This window comes from Eriocheir sinensis, chromosome 52 (genome assembly GCF_024679095.1).
Source record: "Eriocheir sinensis breed Jianghai 21 chromosome 52, ASM2467909v1, whole genome shotgun sequence".
Taxonomy (NCBI): Eukaryota; Metazoa; Arthropoda; class Malacostraca; order Decapoda; family Varunidae; genus Eriocheir; species Eriocheir sinensis.
The window spans coordinates 4,429,993-4,444,121 of NC_066560.1; the positions used below are offsets into that span (position 1 = coordinate 4,429,993).

The window sequence follows — 14,129 nt, forward strand, 5'->3', positions numbered from 1 at the left end:
AGTGATGATTTTTTCTCATTTTTCTTACTTACAGGGACCATTAAGAAACATGATCCCCGCTGCTACCGGGTTAAACATTTTGGCTCCCAAGCACACACAATTGACAAGGGGTTTGGGGCATTTCCAGAGGTAGTTTTATGACCTTGGTGGTAGTGGTAGTCTGACCAATCTTCTGTACCACAAGCCTAAGAAAGCATGCATTAGTAACCGATTAACCCCCTTTTCGGTCTTTGGGTATCGTTGAGGTGAATGGCAGAGGTTTCTGAGAATACTGATCTTATGCACTCTTTTCCAGATCGTTGCCAAGCACCAGCTGCTGTCCCATCCGTTCGCCATATCACTGTTTGGCAACTATGTCTACTGGACGGACTGGAAGACCAACTCTGTCATAAAGTGAGTAGTCCAAGAAGCTGTTGATGAAGATTCCTTTCATTCCGTTCCCAGGAGTTGTTTCTCCAATGTTTTGTAGGGGGCTTCGTGGTGCAGTGGTTAGCACACTTGGCTCACAACTGAGAGAGCCCGGGTTCGATTCCCAGGCAGAGTGGAAAAATTTGGGCGGCTTTTTTGATGCTACGCCCCTGTCCACCCAGCAGTGAATGGGTACCAGGTATTAATCGGGGGTTGTGTCCCGTCTCCTGGGATCTGTTCCCTTCTCCTATAATTCGTTCCCCTCCTCACTCTCTCCGGCATATGACCACAGATGTTGCGCCGACTAAACGAAACTTTCCAACTTTCTGTCTACCACAAGTTATACACACAAGGACAGACAAGGATGAAGAAAGACATCAAACACCTTCTTGATATAAACAGTCATGGGTGTTGCTTCTCCATTGCTTTGTTGTCTTGAGTGTAGGGAGGCACTGGCTGGTGTTTTCTGTCTACCACAAGTTATACACACAAGGACAGACAAGGATGAAGAAAGACACCAAACACCTTCTTGATATAAACAGTCATGGGTGTTGCTTCTCCAATGTTTTGTTGTCTTGAGTGTAGGGAGGCCACTGTGCTTCTGTATTCTGTTTGCTACAAGTTCTACACACAAGGACAGACAAGGATGAAGAAAGACACCAAACACCTTCTCGATATAAACAGTCATGGGTGTTGCTTCTCCGTTGTTTTGTTGTCTTGTGTGTAGGGAGGGCACTGTGCTTCTGTTTTCTGTCTATCTCAAGTTATACACACAAGGACAGACAAGGATGAAGAAAGACACCAAACACCTTCTTGATATAAACAGTCATGGGTGTTGCTTCTCCATTGTTTTGTTGTCTTGAGTGTAGGGAGGCACTGGCTACTGTTTTCTGTTTGCTACAAGTTATACACACAAGGACAAACAAGTACGCAGTAAGAGATCAACCACCTTCTTGAACTCCATTGTACTCATCTGTAACATAAAATTATAACCTCCTTTAGAAATTGAGATACTAGTAAATATGACTGAACACGATAGGACTGTAGTAAGCATTCAGTAATACGGTATCTCTTTCATATTACACCGAACATTAACCAAAATTAGTAATACACCAACGTAATGAACATCTTAAACATTAGTCCGGTAGCAGCGGGGATCATGTTTCTTAATGGTCCCTCCAAGCGAGAAAAATGAGAAAAAATCACCCCTGACATAAACCATTTCATAATATATATCAAAGCATTTGTGATCAGATTATGTATCATCTATTTTGGGGGGTTTATATCATGGCACAAATTTGGCCTGTCGCTGCTACACGGTAAAGGCACAAATTTGGCCATTGCTGCTACGGTAAAGCCACAAATTTGGCCTGTCATTACACAGTAAAGCCACAAATTTGGCCTGTCGCTGCTACACGGTAAAGCCACAAATTTGGTCTGCTACACAGTAAAGCCACAAATTTGGCCCGTCGCTGCTACATGGTAAAGCCACAAATTTGGCCCGTCGCTGCTACATGGTAAAGCCACAAATTTGGCCCGTCGCTGCTACACGGTAAAGCCACAAATTTGGCCCGTCGCTGCTACACAGTAAAGCCACAAATTTGGCCCGTCGCTGCTACACGGTAAAGCCACAAATTTGGCCTGTTGCTGCTACACGGTAAAGCCACAAATTTGGCCTGTCTCTGCTACACAGTAAAGCCACAAATTTGGCCCGTCGCTGCTACACGGTAAAGCCACAAATTTGGCCCGTCACTGCTACACGGTAAAGCCACAAATTTGGCCCGTCGCTGCTACACGGTAAAGCCACAAATTTGGCCCGTCGCTGCTACACGGTAAAGCCACAAATTTGGCCTGTCTCTGCTACACGGTAAAGCCACAAATTTGGCCTGTCTCTGCTACATGGTAAAGCCACAAATTTGGCCCGTCGCTGCTACATGGTAAAGCCACAAATTTGGCCCATTGCTGCTACCGGGTTAAATAATGGAGGCTGCAAAAGGCCAATCTGGCAGTCCATGGGAAGTCCTAGGAATGAGTTATTTGCTGACTGCCTTCCCCATCCATAAATCTATCTCATCCCCATGATACGCTTTCCCTTGCAATTGCGTGAGGTACAAACGGTATAGAGTAGACTTTCCATTTAATGCGAGATAGGTAACAATGAATTTATGCTGTAACCCTCATATGACAGCGGTGAAGAGCAAGCCGTTTCAACTCCCCATCCCCTTGCAGAGCCAACAAATTCCACGGGACGGAGGTGGAGGACATCCAGCGCACCATCACACAGCCGTTTGACATCCAGATCCTGCACCCAAGCCGGCAGCCCAGAGGTACGAGGAAGGAAACTGTGGCTTAGTGAAGGACAGAGGAGGCAGGGGAAGGGAAAAGGAAAATATTAATGATAAATAAAGACTAACCTAATGTACAGCTATAGCCTAATAACACCTAATGCTCAGTGTTAGCATATGCCCCCAACTTTACCTTCACTAAATGTTGCCTCATATATATCAAGGTTGGTAGTAGATGCCCCCCCCCCCACACACACACACACACACACACACCACCACCACCACCAACAACAACAACAACAACTATTTCTGAGGGTCAAAAAGGAGATTGGTTGGGTACTCATGAGTGGTATTTTAGGTTCACGGTACAGTGGAAGGGTCAAACTACCACCAGGGTCATTAAACTACCCATGGAAATACCCAAAATGCCTACGGAAGCCTTGTCAAATGAGTGCTTGGACGCTGAAGTGTTAGAGAATCCAACCCCTAAAGTCTTGCCAAGGTGATCCACAACTTACCTCTGTGATGTGTTTAGTGGTGACGGTTTCCCTTTTCGTCGTTGCAGATGGTCCCAATCCCTGCAAGGAGAACAATGGCGGCTGCTCCCACTTGTGTCTGCTGAGCTTCAATGGGACGCGGCAGTGCAATTGTCCTCATATTATGGGGCTCGGGCCAGACGACAAGACATGCATCCGTGGGTTTGCCTTGCTTTATTACAACACTGTACATACTGGTCGTTGTCACACTCCTGTAAAAGTTGATTCACCTCTTAAGACTATGGGCCGTATTACAAGTCAAACCCAGGAAGTTTCGGGTCCCTATAGAATTATTCATCCCGAACTCTGTAGGGACCTGAAACTTCTCAGATTGGACTTGTAGTAAGGCCCTTAAACAGACCTTTGTAGGGACCCAAAATTTCTCAGATTGGACTTGTAGTAAGGCCCTTAAACAGACCTTTGTAGGGACCCAAAACTTCTCAGATTGGACTTGTAGTAAGAGCCCTAAACTGACCTTTGTAGGGACCTGAAACTTCTCAGATTGGACTTGTAGTAAGGCCCCTAAACTGACCTTTGTAGGGACCCGAAACTTCTCAGATTGGACTTGTAGTAAGGCCCCTAAACTGACCTTTGTAGGGACCCAAAACTTCTCAGATTGGACTTGTAGTAAGGCCCCTAAACAGACCTTTGTAGGGTCCCGAAACTTCTCAGATTGGACTTGTAGTAAGGCCCCTAAACCGACCATTGTAGGGACCCAAAACTTCTCAGATTGGACTTGTAGTAAGGCCCCTAAACCGACCTTTGTAGGGACCCGAAACTTCTCAGATTGGACTTGTAGTAAGGCCCCTAAACTGACTTTTGTAGCGACCCGAAACTTCTCAGATTGGACTTGTAGTTAGGCCCCTAAACTGACCTTTGTAGGGACCCAAAACTTCTCAGATTGGACTTGTAGTAAGGGCCCTAAACTGACCTTTGTAGGGACCCGAAACTTCTCAGATTGGACTTGTAGTAAGGCCCCTAAACTGACCTTTGTAGGGTCCCGAAACTTCTCAGATTGGACTTGTAGTAAGGGCCCTAAACTGACCTTTGTAGGGATCCGAAACTTCTCAGATTGGACTTGTAGTAAGGGCCCTAAACTGACCTTTGTAGGGACCCAAAACTTCTCGGCTCTATGGTCCATATTTTTAATCATCTGGGGATCCCACTATGATTCTTTTCTAGGTCCACAGAAGGTTAACCAGGTTTTCATGGGTAGTTTTCCAGGTCAAGGTGCAAAGTCAGGTAAAACTATCACTAGGATCACAAAACTATGCATGGAAAGCAGGTTAATCTCCTCTGTGGAATGGGGGCTTCGTGGTACAGTGGTTAGCACATTCACCTCACAACTGAGAGAGCCTGGGCTCGATTCCCGGGCGGAGTGGAAAAATTTGGGCGGCTTTTCCGATACCCTACGCCCCTGTCCACCCAGCAGTGAATGGGTACCAGGTATTAATCAGGGGTTGTGTCCCGTCTCCTGGGGTCTGTTCCCTTCTCCTATAATTCCTTGCCCTTCTGTCTCTCTCTGGCATATGACCACAGATGCGCCGACTAAACAAAACCTTCCTTTTTTTCTCTGTGGACTTGGGAAATAATCGTAGTGGGATCCCAAAACAATTGAAAATATGGACCTATGATATGTCTGATTGAGGAGCAAATTCAACCTCCAGGATGTTGAGCCAACCCGTTAAACTTGCTCTAAAGGGAAGTTTAAATTGGCTTTCACAGTACTCATTTATATGGTAATAGATAATAAGGTTAGAAATGTCTGATGCTCTCATTTACTGTGCCATTATGGGGTTTTGTTTCATCATTAAGGAGGGTTTAACATTTTGGGATATCTCCATAATGTTGGGTGCACAGTCTCTGCTTTGTTTGGCCTTGGCGGCACTGGCAGCCTTGTGATTCTAGAGGGCCAATGTTTCCTGTCTTACAATTCCAGGTAATGAGAAGATTCTGCTTTTCTCTCGTGAGTCTGAGATTCGAGGCGTTGACCTGAACAAGCCCATGCAAGACATCATCCCCCGCATCCCGTCCCCCCGTGTGAAACATGCTTCAGCGATTGACTTTGACGCCAAGACCAAGAGGATCTACTGGGTGGACTCCAAGCTGAACAAGGTTATGAGGGTGAGCCTGACTGGTGCCCCGATCGAGACTGTGGTGGACGGGGTACTCAGCTCTCCCTCTGGGTTTGGCATTGATTATGTGTCGGGAAACTTTTTTGTCACCTCCCTCGGCAGCCCCAAGCAGATCAGCGTGGCAACATTAGATGGGGAGTTTTTGATACCTTTCATAACACAAAATCTCTCCCAGCCCTTGTCTCTCGCTGTTGATACTTACCATACGAGAATCTTCTGGTCAGATATCGGGGAGCAAGATGGTGTGTTTATGGCCAACATGGTGGGCGGCGACCTTCTTAATAGGACGAAGCTGTCGTCCCCGAAGATGAACCCTTTCCATGCTCACCCCACCAGTCTTTCCTATGACCCTAAAGACAGACTCCTCTACTGGATTAACTCAGGGAATCACAGCATTCAGTACATAGATGTGACTTCATTTTCAAGTCAGAGACCTGAGGCCATTCTCCTCCTTAAACCTGATAATGCCTCTGTTGGAGACAAGCCAGAAGCATTAGTTGTGTATCAAGACTCTGTTTACGTTGCCGATGGGTCTGGCATCATTTACAAGATGGACAAGACCACAGGGAGTAAGGTGGAGGTCCTTAGGTCTGGAATGGGGAAGATTCTGTCCCTCAAGATTTATGACAGCGCGATCCAGACCGGCCACAACGACTGCTCTCAAGGCACCCTGCACTGTGCCCACTTGTGTCTACCCATGAGAAAATCTCCAAAGAGTTGCCGCTGTGCCGTGGGCTACAAGGTGGACAAGAGAGTCTCAACAAGGTGTGTGGGGGAAGATGGCATCCTTGTGTACTCCAGTGACTCAGGCCTCAATGGAGTGAGTGTTGAGACTCCCTTGACCAGTGAAGGGATGGCAAGGGAAGCTTTGACCCACATATCGGAAGTGGGCTCAGCAACAAGCCTCGATTTCCACTCAGATAGCGACCTAATTGTGTGGGCAGACAACAAGCGAGGAACTATCACCACCATCGGGAGGGATGGCACCAACCGCCGAGTGATTGCCACGGACGTCAAGGGCATTCAGGGCATTGCCGTGGACTGGGTGGCCAACAACCTGTACTGGACAAACTCTCAGGAGAAAGTCATCGAGCTGTGTCGCCTCAATGGCTCTGAGCATTTTGTGATCCTTGCGGATGGCGTGGAGGAGCCGGGAGCCATTGCCGTGAATCCCAGCGCCGGCCGCATATACTGGGTGGACACGGGCAGCAGCGGGAAGAGGATTGAACAGGCCACTCTTGATGGGGGCAACCGCTCGATTCTGGTCAATGAGTCGCTTCAGTATCCGGTTGACTTGGTGGTGGATATTGAAGGTGACTACTTGTACTGGGTGGACCGCGCTGCCAAGACTCTGGAGAGGGTGGATCTGTCTGGGGCAAGGTGGAAGGTGTTGCTGGATAGTTCCACCCTGCAGGACCCTGTGTCTGTGTTTGTCTACAAAAAACACCTCTACTGGGCTGACAGGTAAGTTTTGGCTTGGTAATATTCTATAGGCTGAAAACTAACTAGATAAGAGATTAAGTGTGATGCCTCTCCCTTTTCTGATGACTGTAGTCTTAACACGGTAGCAGCAATGGGCCAAATTTGTGGCTTTACCGTGTACCAGCGACGGGCCAAATTTTTGCCATGATATAAACCCCCCAAAATAAATGATGCATAAACTAATCACAAATGCTTTGATATGTATTATGATATGGTTTGCGTGAGTGACGATTTTTCTAATTTTTCTCACTTAGAGGGGCCTTTAAGAAACATGATCCCCACAGCTACAGGGTTAAAGAAATATACACAAGGATACATGGAAACTATTAGAGTCCAGCCATCTTACATTTGGCAGCTCCTCAGATTCCACTCAGTGATGTTGAACCTTTTTCAGTGGTTATGCAGGTGGTTCTGTGAGGTCAGCCCCAGAGGACAATCTCACTCGACAGTCAACGCTGGCAACCAGTGTGGGAGACTCTATAAAGGATATTATTATCGTGAATTCCGACACCCAGATTGGCATTAACCAGTGTAGCGTGAAAAATGGCGGATGTGACGAGCTCTGTCTGTACAATGGCACGCATGCCAACTGCAAGTGTTACCACGCACAGATTGACACTGATGGCAAGTCCTGCAAAGGTGAGGAAGGCTGTGCATGTCATCAAACACTGGGGGCCGTATTGTAATGCGGGGAAACAGAGAAACAAATTATACTAATAAAAGAGTTGTGAGTGAGTTGTGAGCTGTGAATAGTATGGCAGCGTGCCCTGAGGAAGACATACAGACAGACAGATGCCATCGCCCACGTCCGCGGGCTCACGTCTGTCTGTCTGTCTGTCTGTATATCTTCCTCAGGGCATGCTGCTGTACTATTCACAACTCACAACTCACTTACAACTCATTTATTAGTATTATTTGTTTCTCTGTTCCCCCTGCATTACAATATAACAAGTCAAACCTGAAAAGTTTGGGTTCCTACAAAGGTCAGTTTAGGGGCCGTATTATATTTCCAATCCGTGAAGTTTCGTGTCCCTACAGAGTTATTCATCCTGAACTCTGTAGGGACCCAAAACTTCTCAGACTGGACTTGTAGTATGGCCCCTAAACCGACCTTTGTAGGGACCCGAAACTTCTGGGGTTTGACTTGTAATACGGTCCTAGATCACACAGTTTGTAGGCCTATCTTTTTTTTTTTTTTTACAGGAAAGGATGCAGCTCTAGGGCAAGGGAAAAAAAGAGGAAACAGCCTTGCATTCTCAGACTCTGGCTCTCACAACAAATATTTTCAAAGGCCACTACTGTTTTTACACATTCACGGTGCAGAAGCCTTGTCAGACTATCACTAGGCTTATAAAACTACCCATGGAAATACTAACACAGCAGCCTTATCAAGTGGGGAGGTGTAGGCCATAAAATGTTTAAAAATATAGGTCTTAGCTGACACATGCCATATAGATTGTATGACTTTAACCCATCCGCTGCGATTGGCACGGATTTGGCATTCACTGATAGCCTGGTAACATACACTCCCAGGTCTTTCTCTGCCTCTGTGATTGATAGTGGAATGTTTCCCATGTGGTATTTGTATGCTGGATATCCCCTCCCAAGGTGCATGGCTTTACATATTTCTTCATTTAATTGTAGCAGCCACTTTTTGCTCCATTCCTGTAGCTTGGTGTTGTCTTCTTGTAGGAAATCCACAGTCAAGGGGTTAATGACTATGACAAACAGAGTATGCAATGTGAAAATTATCAAGACACCCTGAAATGAACTCTATAAGCCAGTCACCTCTACATTTTTTTATAGGAGCAGCACATAGTTGGCTTTTTATATATTTTCTTCTATTGAGTTGCTTCCTTTACTGTAAAAAAAAAAAGTTATTATCAAGACGCCTATCCTTCTGAAATGACCTCTCTATAGGCCAGTCACCTCTACATTTTTTTATAGGAGCAGCACATAGTTGGCTTTTTTATATATTTTCTTCTACTGAGTTGCTTCCTTTACTGTAAAAAAAAAAAAATGTTATTATCAAGACACCTATCCTTCTGAAATGACCTCTCTTTAGGCCAGTCATTACATTTTTTTATAGGAGCAGCACATAGTTGGCTTTTTTTCATATTTTCTTCTATTGAGTTGCTTCCTTTACTGTAAAAGAAAAGGAAATGTTATTATCAAGACACCTATCCTTCTGAAATGAACTCTCTATAGGCCAGTCATTACATTTTTTTATAGGAGTAACACAGTTGGCTTTTTTATATATTTTCTTCTATTGAGTTGCTTCCTTTACTGTAAAAAAAAAAGTTATTATCAAGACACCTATCCTTCTGAAATGACCTCTCTTTAGGCCAGTCATTACATTTTTTGATAGGAGCAACACACAGTTGGCTTTTTTATATATTTTCTTCTATTGAGTCGCTTCCTTTACTGTAAAAAAAAATGTTATTATCAAGACACCTATCCTTCTGAAATGACCTCTCTTTAGGCCAGTCATTACATTTTTTTATAGGAGCAGCACATAGTTGGCTTTTTTATATATTTTCTTCTATTGAGTCGCTTTCTTTACTGTAAAAAAAATAATTGCCATGCCAAATAAGTCTCCCTCTGCTGCAGGCTACAACGCGTTCCTGATGTTCTCGAGCACCTCAGCCATCGACAGCATCCACATGTTTGACGAGAAGGAGCCCAACACGCCCCTGAAGAAGATCACGTCCCCCCTCATGAAGAACGCCATCAGTCTCACCTTCGAGTACGCCAGCAGCCGCATCTTCTACTCGGACATCCAGAAGGGCAGCATCAACACCGTCTACTTCAACGGCTCCGGCCACTCCATCCTTGTTGAGAGTGAGTGGAGGGTTGATGAGGAGGAGGTGTTTTGGGGTTTGGTACATGTTATACAGCCTGTTTTTTTTTTCTATTGCTGTTATTGTTCTTTATTTGTTCTTGTTATTCTTGTTCTTGTTCTTCTTTTACTTCTTCTTCTTCTTTGTCTTCTTCTTCTTCTTCTTCTTCTTCTTCTCATCATCTTTCATTAGTATTATTATTTTTTCTCTTATTATCATTATAGCTGTAGATATAAAGAGGCCATATTATTATTGTATTCATTAATCACTATTATTACCATTGTTATTGTCATCATCATTATTGTCTTAGCTGTGACGAGAGACCTTGTTATTGTTGTGATTATTAGGTATTATTCTCATTATTATTCTGATTCATATTATTATTGTTGTTGTTGTTATCCTTACTAATACAACCCTAGCCCCTTCAGAAATTCAGACTATCGGGATTTTTTTATTATTCGTGTTCAAATTATTGGACTTTTACTGTATCTGGACACCTCTCCTCCTGAAATTGACCTACTACTGAGAGAGCTCGGGTTCAATTCCCGGGCGGAGTGGAAAAATTTTGGCGGCTTTTCCGATACCCTATGCCCCTGTCCACCCAGCAGTGAATGGGTACCAGGTGTTAATCGGGGGTTGTGTCCTGTCTCCTTGGATCTGTTCCCTTCTCCTATAATTCCTTCCCCTTCTGTCTCTCTCCGGCATATGACCACAGATGTTGCGCCGACTAAACGAAACTTTCCAACTTTTTTCCGAAATTGACCTATCTTTCGGCCACTCCTCTAGACTCTTTTGTAGGAGCAGTGAGTAGCATTTTTTTTCCATTATTGTTTCCTTCTTTTTGCCCTTGAACTGTTTCCTCTACTGTAAAAAAAAGAAAATAATAATAATAATAAAAAAATTTGAGTCCTCGTCATGAAGAGAAGGTCCCCAGCAGGTGATAAAGGTTCTCTGTTTTCCCTCCAGAGCAGGGGTCCGTGGAGGGGCTGGCCTTTGACGAGAAGCTGCGAGACCTCTACTGGACCTGTCAGAGTGACCCGGCCATCAACCGCATGAGTGTGGACCCTACCAAGCGGGACCGGCGGGTGGAGAGAATAGTCTACATGCACCCCGGGGACAAGCCCAGAGGCATTGCGGTGGACAGCTGTGACAAGTGAGTGTGGGGGAGGGACGCAGCTGACCATCCACACATTTTTATATATTTATTTACTTTCTTAGTTTTTTTTGTGTGTGTGTCTGTAGCACTTGGAATTTCTTAGGTTGACTCCTGAAATTTCTTAGGTCAGCTCCTGGAATTTCTTAGGTCGGCTCCTGGAATTTCTGAGGTCGGCTCCTGGAATTTCTGAGGTCGGCTCCTGGAATTTCTGAGGTCGGCTCCTGGAATTTCTGAGGTCGGCTCCTGGAATTTCTTAGGTTGGCTCCTGGAATTTCTTAGGTTGGCTCCTGGAATTTCTGAGGTCGGCTCCTGGAATTTCTGAGGTCTTTAGTTTAGCTCTTGGAATTTTTGTTTTCCTCCTGAAATTTCTTTGTTTACCTCCTGGAATCTCTTAGTTTAGTTCCTGGAATTTCGTGAGATCTTTAGTTTGCCTCCTGGAATTTCTTGGTTTATCCTTGAATTTTTTAGTTTACCTCCTGGAATTTCTTAGTTTATCCTGGAATTTCTTTGTTTACCTCCTGAAATTTCTTAGTTTATCCTGGAATTTCTTGAGATCTTAAGTTTATCCTGGAATTTCTTAGTTTATCTCCTGGAATTTTCGGGGACGTTTATTTTGGCTCCCAGGAACTCCCTTTGACTCCCACCTCCCTCCATCAGGAAGATCTACTGGACCAACTGGAATTCCGAAGCTCCGTCCATCCAGCGTTCACTCATGAATGGCATCAACATGGAATCCATCGTGACCACCCTCATCCACATGCCCAACGGTCTCGCCATCGACCACAAGGCACAGAAGCTCTACTGGGGGGACGCTCGTCTGGACAAGATTGAACGATGCAACCTGGATGGCTCAGACAGAGTGGTGAGTGTGTTTGTGCATTCGTATGGCCAAATATAAGCTTGTGGAGCCCTCAGTTGGATTATTTGTACACGAGTAAAAGCCTTATGGATGATCTATTGAAGCAGAGGTCAGGGGTTTGGCATTCACATGGATATACTACATTTTTAGAGGTCATGATATTTTCAGTTATGGTATTAGTTTTGGTCCCCAGGAAAGTAGTATCCATGTGATGTCAACCTTAGGAGAAAAATATATGGATAATTGGACTTAAAATAAAAATATGTATGGTAGCTTCATGTCACTGGATTGAAATAAAAATGCCTCAGTCTGGTTATACCATTACTAAACTGTCAACTGTCCCATAACATACCATTACTAAACTGTCAACTGTCCCATAACATACCATTACTAAACTGTCAACTGTCCCATAACATACCATTACTAAACTGTCAACTGTCCCATAACATACCATTACTAAACTGTCAACTGTCCCATAACATACCATATCTAAACTGTCAAGTGTCCCATAACATACCATATCTAAACTGTCAAGTGTCCCATAACACACCATCTCTACTGTGAACTCTCCCATGATATACCATAGATAATTGTTAACCGTCCAATAACATACCATCTCTAAACTGTGAGCTCTCCTGTAACACACCAACATTAAATTGGTAACTGTCTTAATATTCCATTGCTAAACCGTCAACCATCCCATAACAATCCATTGCTGAATTGTCAACCGTCCCACCAACAGACCCTGATGAAGATCACTCCGAGCCACCCCTTTGACCTGGCAGTGTATGGGGATTACATCTTCTGGACGGACTGGGTGCTGCAGGCGGTTGTCCGAGCTAACAAATTCACTGGCGAGGATGTCGTGAAGCTGCGCGAGGGCATGGAGCAGCTCATGGGCATCGTGGCTGTGGCCAACGACACTAATTCATGTGTGTGTCCCTGGTCCCTGTGTGCTCAAGGGGGAGGGGTGTGAGGGGCTTCATAAAGTGTACAGCAGTGGTTCCTTAACTTTTCCGGTTGTGACCCTAATTACAGTCTTGACCTGGCCTGGTGACCCTAAATGCTTGGACATGTAGTATTTATTTCCTATTATTTTGTATGTTATATTTTAAGATATGATTTTACCCTCGGCCTCCTTGCTCTCTGCTTGGCGAACGAATATTATACTTGAATGCTACTCGTATGATTTGCCATATTTTATAAGTATCAGTGCAACGCTACTTTTGTTAGTGTGTGTTTAGGAGAATCTTCATGCTGTCCTACTGAAATAATTCAACTACATTACTGAATAATCTAAATTTGACCTAACTGTGATTTAAAAAATTGGCCTTTATAGTATGATACAATTACAATTATGGCTTTTTCCAAGACCCTCCAGCAACCCTCAAAAACACTCTTGTGACACTCATTTGGGTTGCTGCCGTGGGTTTGGGAACCACTGGTGTAAGAGATGCTTTGGTAGAGTGTTAGGGGTAAGTAGGCTTGGGTCAGGCTTGGCCAGGCTAGGTTGCATTTGAATGAGTTGGGCAAGACTAGGTTTGGTTAGGTTTGGTTTGGTTGAATTAGACACTGAAGAAAGTAGAGAATGTCACCCTGGGATGTAGAGGTTGGCTTGATTAGGTCAGGCTTGTGAACCAGGGAAGGGATAGGACTGTAGGCTGGGGGTGAAGAACCTTGTGTGTGTGTGTGTGTGTGTGCGCGCAGATCTGAATGGTGTCTGAATCTGTATCTGATTTTGAATTTGCAGGATCTTTGCTCTTCTTAAAGGAACAGTGAAGCCCTCAGTCCTGTTTAGCTTTTAAAATATACAAGTGATACTTTAAATAATTACATTTAGCACCAAATTAGTAGTTGCAGAGACCTCTAACAGGCACAGAACCATTGAAATGTATAAAAATAATAAAATTCAGTCTTGTGGGAACCCTTTTGTCTTGTGGCTGTGTGACATCAACCTCTCTCTACACTCCCTACAATTGATATTTTTTTGTGCCATTATTGAACTCAGGCGATGCAAGCCCCTGCCGCATCTACAACGGAGGGTGCGAGGACGTCTGTCAGCAGGACGAGCGGGCACAGGTGCAGTGCTTGTGTAACCCGGGGCGCACCTTGCTGCCCGACGGCCGAAGGTGCGCCGTGCGTGTGGCGAACTGTACCGAGGACCAGTTTGAGTGCAGCTTCGGGTACTGCATTCCCTACATCTACTCCTGCGACGGCATACCAGAGTGTCCCGACGGCTCTGATGAGGATGTGATGTATTGCAGTGAGTGATCATTCTTTTTATAGTTTCCTTTTTCCTCGCTTGAGATATTTTTTCTAATTGTACATTCATTTTTTATCTGTATGAGCCTTTCCAAAACTATAAAACACTTATCAATATTCATCTTGACAACAGCTATTTAATCTCTATACTTCATCTCAGTTTCCC

The 14,129-nt window shown here is 44.6% G+C and overlaps 1 protein-coding gene across 2 annotated transcripts in view; it reads left to right on the forward strand.

Annotated features, from left to right (window-relative positions):
- The window catches only part of LOC126982920 (prolow-density lipoprotein receptor-related protein 1-like), a 199,081-nt gene that overhangs the window by 71,585 nt on the left and 113,367 nt on the right, over window positions 1-14,129 (forward strand). For both annotated transcript variants that reach the window (XM_050835201.1, XM_050835202.1), the window contains exons 29-38: window positions 296-393; window positions 2,638-2,735; window positions 3,259-3,387; window positions 5,169-6,828; window positions 7,241-7,485; window positions 9,457-9,687; window positions 10,653-10,839; window positions 11,500-11,704; window positions 12,444-12,633; window positions 13,710-13,964. In XM_050835201.1, the coding sequence (XP_050691158.1) occupies window positions 296-393; window positions 2,638-2,735; window positions 3,259-3,387; window positions 5,169-6,828; window positions 7,241-7,485; window positions 9,457-9,687; window positions 10,653-10,839; window positions 11,500-11,704; window positions 12,444-12,633; window positions 13,710-13,964 (3,298 nt within the window). The remainder of the gene's footprint in view (window positions 1-295; window positions 394-2,637; window positions 2,736-3,258; window positions 3,388-5,168; window positions 6,829-7,240; window positions 7,486-9,456; window positions 9,688-10,652; window positions 10,840-11,499; window positions 11,705-12,443; window positions 12,634-13,709; window positions 13,965-14,129) is intronic.